Source organism: Tursiops truncatus, chromosome 6 (genome assembly GCF_011762595.2).
Source record: "Tursiops truncatus isolate mTurTru1 chromosome 6, mTurTru1.mat.Y, whole genome shotgun sequence".
Taxonomy (NCBI): domain Eukaryota; kingdom Metazoa; phylum Chordata; class Mammalia; order Artiodactyla; family Delphinidae; genus Tursiops; species Tursiops truncatus.
In genome coordinates, this window is record NC_047039.1 from 114,341,159 (window position 1) to 114,352,108 (window position 10,950).

The window sequence follows — 10,950 nt, forward strand, 5'->3', positions numbered from 1 at the left end:
GCTCAGCAGAACAAGCTGTGACCAGGCAGCACTCCTCTCACGAAGCAGCACGTGATGGCTGACTACGGGTCACCTCAGAACTGACCAACAGAACCCCGCCAAGGCACATGACGTGAGAAAGAAACCACTGGTCAGGGGGCTCAACAGTCCACAAGCTCAACCCTACCTGGTAATAGTGGGGGGCGGTGCCAGGATCCGGCGGGTACGGTGAGGGGTACGGGGGCTGGTAGCCATCGTACAGGGACCTGTAATAGTAATAGGACGCCAAGTCTGGAGGCGGCGGCTGCAGCCACTGCTGGTCAGACCGCGCGGCCGCCTGGCTTGAGCTGGTGGATGCGACGGACACGCTGGAGGACCGAGGTGGTCGAGGCAGCAGCTGCTGGCCCATGTCAGCTAGAGCCGGACTTGCAGATGGATGGGCTGGGCTTGGGGGCTGTCCTTGCCCTGGTGGACCTCCTGGGTTTGAAGGCTCTGGAAGTGCTGCTTTGGGCCCCTGGGGAGGGGGAGGGGGAGGGGCCGTCTCCTGCTGGGCTCTCTCTGGGCCATGCTGGTCCTGAGCAGCTTTCGTCACCTGTTGGTAGAAACGGTCTGGGGTATGCGCCCCAGGCCCGCGCGGTCGATGACTGGAGATGGTTTGCTGGCAAGAAGCTGGGCTATCGGCTTGGGCCGGGCTATACATTCCTACAGGATTTTCCAAAGTCCGACTGAATGTAAAGTCTAGGGCTCCCGAAGCTTCATCCCGACTGCCGGAGTGATCTGCCTTATTACTATCGGGGACCGCGGTATTGCTCGCAGGTGGAACTAGCATCGCGCCTGTGCTTCCGGCAGGACCGGTACCTAACTCGGGAAGAACGCTCTCTGCTTTATGGATCTTCTGACTTTCCGGAAGCAAGTTCTTTGGAACTGGGTGAGATGGCTGTTGAACCAGTAAACTAGCAGGCTGGCTAGAAACCATTTCCGAGGTACCACAAACTGGTGGGAAATTACTCTGGGCAAGGTGGTTCGGCAGAGGCGAGCAGATGAGAGAGCCAGCTGGGGTCCCAGACAAAGGAGCGTTTTCTCCAGAATCACCCCCAGCAGCCTGGCTGCTTACTGTGGGCTTATCTGCCGCCAAAGAATCTCTCCAGGACTGATTCTTCTCATTAGGATTCAACGAGGACACAGAAAAATCAACCGGCTGAGCCAGGTTATAGCTGTGATCAGGCTGGGCGACCAAGACTGGCTGATTCTGCAGAGACTCGGCGGGTGGGGAGGACAGCAGACTGGCGTATCCGGGGCCCGCCTGGGGCGGGAGGGCCTCCTCTTCGCCCATTTGGGGAGGATTCTCGAGATTCTCGGAAGCGCCAATGCCGTCCCCGCTCTGCACGGTGGGGCCGGGGCCCGGCTGCCGGGACTGCTGGCCGCACACGCCCTCGTCTGGAGGCTGGATCACTTCAGATGGCTGAGGTTTCGCGGGCATGTGAAGCGCGGGGGCGGCTGGGGCCAGGAGGACATTGCCTCCAAAATCTGGCAGCTCGTTCTGCGCCCACAGAGTCGTGGCTGGGCTCTCACACTTCACAGCCCCCTGCGCCCTGGTCAAGGGCCTCTTCTCAGGCGCAGGGAGCACAGCTTCCAAGGGCGGCCCCGCGGCGTGCAGAAGCCCGGGACTGGCCTCCGTGGGTGTGGTGAGAGGTGGAGCACAGACCCGGGGCAGGAAGAGGGTCTCCATGTTGTCGGGGGGCTGCTCCAGGTTGCCAGGGGAGGCGTCGGGCGCGGCAGCGGCCGCTCTGCGCTGCTTCTGGTGGGCGCTGGGCCCCCTCACCTCGCCCACCACGCTGGCGCGGTCGGCCTCGACTGGCTTTACTCCAGTGAAGTGCGATTTCACTGGTTCAAAAGAACTATTTGCACTCGTCTGAAATATTCCCGTAGGTTTTGGGGGGCTCGGGGCCGAGGGCTGGGGCAGGCTGCCACGGTAGTTCTGGCTCACAGTGTTCTTGTCTGTCTCGCCTCCCACAGGAGAAGAATCGATCTGCTTAAAAAACCTCCCCGGAGCCTCATGTTCAGGTTTTCCAACCTCCTGCTGAATGAACGTGCCCCCCGAGTCGTGGGGCCTGGCTGTACCGGGAAGACCCCGAGGGCTCTGGCCGCTGTAACTGGAAGACACGCTCTCAGCCCGCGCAGGCTGCGCCGTCGCATCTGGGGCCTCGAGATTAGGGCTCCCGCCTCCAGCGTGGCCCACGGCACTGAGCCTGGGGACAGCCAGCCCGGGAAGGGGCCCGTATCTGAGCTGAGCGCTTGGGGAGGAAGGGTCTGCGCTTAGGGGCTCACTTGGCAGAACTTCCTGGTTCTGAATGAACTCTAAGTTCTCGACGTTCTCGTACCGCGGGCCACCAGCACCGTGAGTCCCCGCACGTGCTGTGTCACCCCACATGTCAACAGCGGCAGCGTTAGTGGTTGCTTTGTCGTGTCGGATGCCTGCAGACTGAGAAAAGTAAGGCTGTGGGTCTCCTCCCTGCTGCGTGGGTTCGCTGCTGGAACCCTTGAGAAAGGCCTGATAAACGCCTCCTGCCCCCATGCGTGCAGGAGGCTGGCCGAGGCCCGGGCCGGGGGAGAAACCATCAAAGTCAGACTGACCGGCAGAGACTGCATTTTCAGATGTGAGGTTTTCTTCGTTCTCTGTCTCTCCTCCTTTGAAAAACATGGAGAGCGCTCCTGAGCCCGCTTCCGGCAGGGTCCAGCTGCTCCCGGCACCCAGGGGGTTGTGCGAGTGGCTTTCTGGGCTGTTTCCCTGAGCGAGGGGGTTAATGAGAGCCGGGTCTGACAACTGCTCTCTATTCACTCCTGGACTCAACCTGAACTCCTGGCCCGCCCGAGCGTTCCCAACTCTGGAATTCTGCCTGAATGCATTTTCTGGATCAAAGCTATTTGCTGAGTGGTTTCCACTTTGCAGGTAGACTGCCTCATTTCTCCCGTCACCGGCCGAGGGTCCCGGTAAAGACACCAGGGGGCCGTGTTGCTCATGGCCAGGACCCTGACGCGGGTTGGACGGAGCGGGAAAGTGGCCAGCGCTGGAGGCGTGGCACACCGTGTTCTGCACAGGTCCCTCAGGGCAGGGCCGGTAATGCTGCCCTGAGGGCTGCGGGCCTCCCTGCACCGGCCCCCACTGCCCGGGCGTTTGCTGACGAGGCTGAGGGAGGAAAGGGGGCGCTGCTGGTGTCGCCGTGCCGTCGTGCAGGCTCGGCCTGCTCAGGGGTCTGTCGGGCCGTGGCGTGCTCGCCTGTGGATGGCCCACACGACAGCTGTCCGGACCCACTCCTGGAATGTACTGAGGAGGATACGGCGGGCTCTGAACTTCAGGCTCCGGGCCGGGAGCGACCTCGACTCTCCTGTTCACCTCGGGCCCAGGAGGTGCCGAGGGGCTCAGCACGCCGGGAAATGGGCTGGCATCTGACCTGGGCTGCAACGGAGGGGCCGGCAGAGGCTCGCAGGGTCCTTGGGAGCTATCCCCGGCATTTGTGTGTGGCCCAGGCAGACCAGCACGCTGAAGAGACAATGGTGGGGCTGGGCCTTGCACAACGAGTGGGCTGCTTTTAGACGAACTGCCCAATGATGTATTTTGGAGCGCCTGTCTACTAAAAGCAAACGGGTCCGTCACCGGCTGCAGTGGGCAGGTTATCGGGGCCACTGGTGCATTACTATTGGCCTGTCTCCTGTACGGGCTGTTGGACCAGAACATGTTCTGAGGACTCCCGGACGGAGGCGGCCGGACCACGCCAGACGGGACAGCCTGGGGTGGAGGTTGCATGGTCGAGCTCCTGCACAATGAGATGCTGCTTACAGAAAGAAGCAGGATAGAGGTGTTCCTTACTTTGAACTGAAAAAGAAAAAGAAAAAGAATTAATACGTAAAATCCATGTATTCAAAGTCCTGGCTGCAATCAGGAAAACTAAGAAAGAAGAAAAAGGCTGCAAACGCTTTTGCATCACGCAGTCCTGAGGGGTACACCTCTCCTGCCTCCACGCCCGTGAGAACTGCTGTCCCGGGCATTTCGGGAGGGAGGACCCGGGGTGACAGCACAGCCGGGACGCAGAAGCTGGCTGCGCCGGGGCCAGCCGAGTGCCTTGAGGTGACTCGCTGCCCTTCACCGAGATTCAGTTACGTACCCCAGCTACGCACCCACGGGCAATGCCCACCGCCTCCACAGTGCCCTCAACAAGCTGGCAGAGACCAAGCAGAAGCCAACGCCAGTCACACCAGGTACACAGTCCCTCCACACTTTCCTGTAAATTATCGCAGACCAAGAAAAAGCCAACTCCTCTATTAAGACTGCATATCATACTTTTCATACAGGTTAATTCTAAATCTTGAAAGGAAAACAAAAGTTAAAAATTTGCTCCTCTGTTTTCTTTAATGAGAGCGCATGACAGAGTAATATAAGCTGCAAAATGAACATCTAAAATGTATTCACCTAAAACGCCTTGCATCCCACCCTGTAAAATGTCTCATTTTCTGCACCGTGACTGGCTGGCAACCGCTAGCAAAACAAGCCGCCTCCGATAACCAGAGCTGTAGCAACGAGGCGCCCGTAAACCCTTTATAGAGAACAAGGGGGTAGAATCCTCTTTGCAGCGTTTTTTGTTGTTTGTTTTTTACTAAAACACACTAAGTATAATCTTGAATAGTTAACCTGCACTTTTGGGACAAAAATCCAAGCATGGTCTCTTCACAAAGTCCTCCTCTGTATGTCAGTCCTTCTCCCAGAACAACCTTCACAAACAGATTAAGTGGAGCCCATCACAGAAACATGTCAACAACGAAGGAAGAAGTGATAGGACTCCTGGGTTTAGCCCCCACGTTTCTGCAGGTGCGCAACGTTTCTGTACTTGGGAATCTTTCTGATACTCAGACGAAAGAAAAAGTGCATAAACGTATACTGAGTAAAGTTATTTAAAATGAAAGTTCCTATTCCCACCTGACAACGAGTCCTATGACTCTATGAATCCATTACTATCACTGCCCGCACACACTCTCATCCCAGGCCAACAGGGAACCCTTTCTGACAGACGAGCACTTTGAAACTCACTCTAACTTAATGGAATTAAATACATGAGGAACAGCATCAGAGACTTCATTTGGTTCTAAGCTGTCATTTTAAAACAAAGAACGTGTGCAGCTCAGCTTTATACGGAGCAAGGGGAGGAGAAGCAGAGCCTCTTCCTCTTATCTGTGAAACAGACGCATCTTATAGGACATGACATCCTCCTTGTAAGGCTTCAGCAGGAGACCCTCAACCACACTAAGCAGCATTTATTAAAAAAGAAAGAATACACACACACACACACACACACACACACACACACACAGAGAACAGGTCCGGAGGATTTATTCCCCAGGTGTCACTGTGAGAGCCAGACTGGGCGTCAGCTGAGTGGCTCAGCCACAACCTCTGCTCCTTCTGTGACCCAATTTCTTCACCTATAAAGTGAGAAATGAAACGACGGTTTCAAAGTCCCTTCTGGGTTTAATCTTACGAAATTCTATTCACAGTGGATTCTGGGAGGCCCTAATCCCTCTGGCTGTTTAACAGGGAAATCTTACCAGAATCTAAATTTCTATAACATCTATACTTAAAATGTTTCCTTGCAGAAACTTCCTTAAAATTGTTTTCTCAACTCCTGGCCTAAGAATCATTTTATAAGCAAACACTATCACTTCCCTACAAAGCAGCTTTGCCTTCTCTCCCCGACAACTGAGAGCTTTTTAGCAATAGACCGATTTTATTTGGAACAACCTTCTGACTTGAACATTATTCTTTTGATCTTCTTTTATATTCACCAGCAGAAAAACAATGCAAGGGCATATCATTTATCTTTTGACTACAGTGAATTTTATTCTGTCCAGTAAGTCATTCTGTAGCCTCAAGTCACCTAACTCTAAAAAAGGCAGACTGCTTCAAAGAAACCAGCTGACCTTCCTAAAGATGCATCATTCATGACCCCCAGCTCTTCAACTAAGCTGCCTTGGATCTACGTGAAATAAACACAGCCTGTTTCTAAATAAATCCCCGGCGACTGAACTGAGATACTGAGAGCACGCTCCTCTCCTGCCAGGGCCGTCGCCTCAAGCGTAGTGTGTAAACCAACCGGCGTGTCAGGAAGCACCTGGGAGTCTACGCTCTGCCCACAATCTCCCTCACGGCAACTGCTAAGCGACGTACCTATCAGACTAGGGGACACCGGACACAAAGACAGCACAGACTCCAACTTTTCTAAGTACAGAATCATACACATTTAGATGTTAAAGAAGGGAGTGTCTGAACACTGCAAAAAATGACAAGGAGCAAAAAGGACACTCGGAAAAGATGTTTACAGAAGCAAGAAGGAACCACATTAAAATCTGCACACCTACCCTGGAGAAAACTTTCCGTACAATTCTGAGACTTACTGCAGTAACTGCTATTAAGGGTGTACGAGTCACAAAGAACAAGAAAGAATTGATTTTTTTTGGCTCTTACTGTATCTTTCTAAGATAACACCTGGAGCCCTAAGAAAGGGCACGGGGGGAGAAAACTGCAGGGAGGCAGGCTGTGCTGAAACCTGCAAAAGTATCAACCTAGGAACACCTGTCTGTGACTCAGTTTGCTTCTTGCCATATCCGGGGATGGGAAATACCTCTCTGGTTAACATCTGCATCATATGTATTTAAAACAAAATCTTAATAAGCAACTCACAATCTCCAAACCATTTAAAACTTTTCAGGTAAAGCAGCAACAACTGATTTTAAATGGCTGCGTCATGTCCAGACGCTCTGCTGTAATACTTTCTTCACAAAAAGGGCAGGCTGCTTTACACATTCCTCTGCCCCTTGGTATAAAACACAGCGCTCGACCTCGGTTGCAACATCTTGGTCACCTCGCCCCATTACCAACAGACGCAACAAGGCTGTTCCTTGGTTCAAATGTCAATCTACCTCATCGCCCGCACGGCTCAGCAGAAACCTTTCAACCGATGAACACAAAACTTCAGAACCTTCGAAGCAAAGGGCAAGCTACACTGTTAAAAAAATTTCCTAAATGCTTCTACTCCTTAAAAAGTCGCAGGTCTGGCTTTTCTTCCAGCCTTTCCAACACAACCCCACACCGAGGCCACCACGGCTAGTGTCCACTCAGCTGACCCGACAGCCCGTGCGGGTGGAGGCCACGTCGGCCCGAGCGGGCAGGTAACCAAGGGGTCTGCCCGACCCTCCCAGCCCGCAGGCCCCCGCCCGACCGCCGGCGGCTCCCAGGAGACGCGCCGTCCGCTCCGGGCTGGGCCCGGCCCGGCCGCCTCCCTCCGCCCAGACCCCGGCCCTCACCGGCGCGCCGCAGGGCGGCCCAGGCCCACTCCGGCTACCGCCCGGCCCCTCCGCGACCCCCGGCTCCCGCCCCTCAGGAGCCGCGTGCGGAGTACGGCGCGGCGGTTTCCACAAGCGGAGACACTGCAGCCGCAGCAGCCATCTTGGCACATCCGGCTCCGGTCCCCGCGGCCACCGCGTCGCCGACGTGTCCGGCAGCAACGTCAGCGCGCGCCGCGCCCCTCGCAGGGGCCCTCGTGACACTCCGCCCCGCCCCTGGCCCCGCCCCCGCCCGCATCCCGTCTTTCACTGCCCATCCATTGGTCCCGCCCCTCGCCCACCTGCCCGCCCACCTGCCCGGTCGGGCGCGCGAGGACCGCCCTGGGACGTCGTCCGAGTTATGCCGGCTCTTTCTCCCCGTCTCTTCTGACTTAGGATGTGAGAAGAGTCGGGATTCTTCAAGAAGACCCAAGGGAAGAATCAGTCTTGAGCGACTGACGCCAGCAGGTGCACCGACCGAGAACGGCTACCCGGCTGAGCCGAGAACCCGAGCAGCACCCTGGCGCAGGCGCGTTCCTCCCATTCTGCCGTTGGACTCTTCGAAGGGAAACGGGCGGAAGACGACCGCGCATGCGCCGGCAGCCCCTGCGAACTGCGCGTGCGCGCCTCGCGGCGGCCCGCGAGTTGCCTAGTTACGACCACTGACGGCTCCCGGTTCCAGTTCTGCCCGGGAAGTTCGGCTCCGTCCACGTCTAGCTCTCGGAAAGCAGTGCCCATGTGCTCCGCACAGAACCCTGGAAGGGACAGACGCCGCCGGCCCCCAGTCCACAGGCCCCGTCGAAGCCCCACTTGTCGCCCAGGCTCCCGCTTCGGGGGTCGTCCTGTCCGCCTGCAGCGCCCAGTCGCACCGTCCCGCCTCGCCTCGCCCAGGCCCGGCCTCCTCTCCGGCTCGGCCGTCGCCTTCCCCGGCCACACACTTCGTCCGGCCCTTTCCCTCCCCGCCCCCTTCGCCACCGGCGCTGGCCGCGCAGTCCCCGGCCCCTCTTTTGTCTGCCCTAAGCCCCCTCGAGGCCCCTGACTCTTCTTCCCGTGAGCAGCGGTTCCCTCTGTGCCCAGAGATGCCCTGTGGACGGAAGCCGGTATCTCTATGTGGTTTTCCCTAACCGTTGTTGAGAGGATATTTGTGTTGAATGAGGGCGACCCCCGAGGTACCGAGTGACAGTCTAGGCTGCTGGGCCTCAGCCTCCTGTTCCTCCCTGAGGTTGCTCCCCCGTCCTGGCGCCCACCGGGAGGCAGCATCTGAGCCCACCACCCATAGAGGATCTTAGGGAAGAGGGGTGCTGCCCTTTGTACCCTCATTCTCCCAGGTAGAAAAGGCAGGTGAAAGGGCAGCCAGCCTGGCCCGGCGCACTCACCTGCCGCCCGCCTGGCAAGGGTAGGGAAGGGCAGCAGCCTGCCCCGCTTGCCCCGGCGCCTTCCGGAGGGCGGGAAGGGTGGCGCGTGTGCCTGCGCAGTTACACATCGCCCAGCCGCTGAGCTCCCAGCCGCAGCGGCTGCTGTGCTTTGGCCTGTCGGGAGTAGGAGGGTGGTCACTGATGGGACCCAGAAGCTTGGGAAGAAGGAAGGAGTGTGGTTCTTCTCTTTGTTTGCCGTGATGCTGGCAAGGGAGCAGCCACGCTGTCAGAGCCCCGGGCGGGTGCAGGGAGAGTTTCAGCCCATCTGACGTGGCCACTTTGCTAAGCTAACATTTGCCTTGCAGAAATCGAGTTCCCAGCCTGTGTCAACACAGAGTTAGGGAACATGCAGTAGAACGCACGCTGGGCCCCACCACTCGGTCCCCTTCTTCCTGGTGGTCACTGTGTTCTGCAGACACTTGGTCCCAGCAAATCATCCTGCAGAGAGATGTGTCGCTGGTACCCACCCCCACCCCCCAGCCCGGGAGGTTCAAAGAGCTCAAGAGCTCGAGCCCAGACCTTCCTGTCTGGTGGCCTGAGGGGCCCTGTGGTCAGCCCCAGTGGGCTCCAACCTGAAGACACCGAAGCAGCGGAAAGCAACTTGCCCAGGGCAAATTGGAGACCTCCGGGCCCTGGGGGGTTGTTAAAGAGGCAGCAGGTGTGGTGACTTTAAGGAAAGCTGTGATTAGCAAAGGTGACCTGCAAGGGCCTGGGGCTTTTTTTCCCCTCCCCTCCTCCCTCCCGCTAAGCTGTGTGTGGAGACCCTCTCAGGTTCTGTCTGTCGCTAAGCTGTGTGTGGAGACCCTCTCAGGTTCTGTCTGTAGGCTGGTGTGCAGGAGAGGGCTCCTGGGCCCGCAGCTGAGCCATCAAGCCTCTGGGCCATGGAGACAGGGCTCAGAGTCAAAGACCATCTGCTTTGAGACCCAGCCTGCTACCGAGATGCTGTGTGCCCTTTGTCACCTTCCTTAACCTCGTCAGCCTGGGGTTTACGCAGGGTGAGCACTTGGACATTTTGGGGACTGAGAGAGGGTGCTGCTGACACATGTGCTGGATCAACAGGTGTGAACTGGGGCTGTCAGGGCAAACTGGGACGCGGGGGCTGTGCCGAGGAGGTGCACCGCCACGACAGCCATCACTAGTCTTGATTAGGCACCCTTCCTTTTGCCTGCAATGTCCACTCCTCTCTCCTTTCTCCCAGCCTCTCCCCTGGCTCGTACTTGGAGGCTGGATACAAATGTCACCACCTCCCTGACGCCCCCACTGGGTGGGCTAGAATCGGCCGCTCTTTCCTGGGGGAAATGTAGCTCCTCATGCCAAGCTCCGTAGTCACATGAGCTGTAGTCACGTTGCCCAGAACGCACGGGACACAGAACTGCTGTGGGCAGAGGGACAACGGGCAGAGGCGGTGCCAGAGAACTGGGCTGTCTTGTCATCATTACGGCACTTGGTCACATTGTGTTCAGTATTGTGACAGTCAGCCTCTCCCACTAGCCTGTACCTTCCAGGGTACTGGTCCAAACCAAGATGCGCTCTGAGCGCAGAGTCCACGCCACGGGGCCGAGGCTGTGAGGTAGCTCAGTGAGAGCCTTGCCTGTTGAGATGATATTTTGGATCTACTGGGTTAAATAAAATATACTATAAAATTTTATTTCGTCTGTTTCCTTTCTTTAATGTAGCTGCCAGGAAGTGTAAAATTCCATACGTGGCTGGCATTACGTTCCCGTTGGACGGCGCTGGTCTGATGTGAGCGCCTTGTTGGGGAGAGGTCGGGCGTCCCCACTCAGCATCCCTGATGACCGACCTGCCAGGCAGTCCTCCCAGGGGCCCTTGGGGCGGGCAGCAGTCTCAGTGTAGGTGAAGGCCCGGCGGCCCGTGGCCGTGAGCCTGTGCCCCTCACTCCCCCGCAGGGCGTAAAGTGTGGTCTGTGGGTGTTTGTACGGCAGGCCTGTTCCAGGCCAGGTGCTCTGCTCAGCCCCTGACGCACACCCTCAGTCCTGGGTGCTGAGGCTGGGGGCGTGGGAATGGGCCTGCCCAGCTCGTCCTGGCGAGAGGGGGCAGCCTCTGTGAGACGGGGCTGGCTGAGTGGTCCAGGCAAAAAGCATGTCAGGGCCTCAGAGGTGGGAAGAGCCGGAAGGATGGGCTTCCGGAGCATGGAGTGGCTGGAGAGGAAGGGGTGGGGGTCAGT

General features: G+C 57.5%; 1 protein-coding gene across 23 annotated transcripts in view; it reads right to left on the reverse strand.

Annotated features, from left to right (window-relative positions):
• The window catches only part of SEC16A (SEC16 homolog A, endoplasmic reticulum export factor), a 32,938-nt gene extending 25,051 nt beyond the window's left edge, over nt 1–7,887 (reverse strand). For 13 of the 23 annotated variants that reach the window (XR_012332767.1, XR_012332770.1, XR_012332768.1 and 10 more), the window contains exons 1-2: nt 7,333–7,504; nt 167–3,853 (exon numbers count right to left, since the gene is read on the reverse strand). Coding sequence is in view for 19 of the 23 variants with exons in the window: in XM_073806806.1 (XP_073662907.1) it covers nt 167–3,784 (3,618 nt within the window). In the remaining 4 variants the exon portion in view is untranslated. Of the gene's footprint in view, nt 1–166; nt 3,854–7,332; nt 7,506–7,664 lie in introns of those variants that run through there. The other 10 variants (XM_073806821.1, XM_073806819.1, XM_033859098.2 and 7 more) reach the window with 3 other exon arrangements.
• Between the last annotated feature and the right edge of the window lie 3,063 nt (nt 7,888–10,950).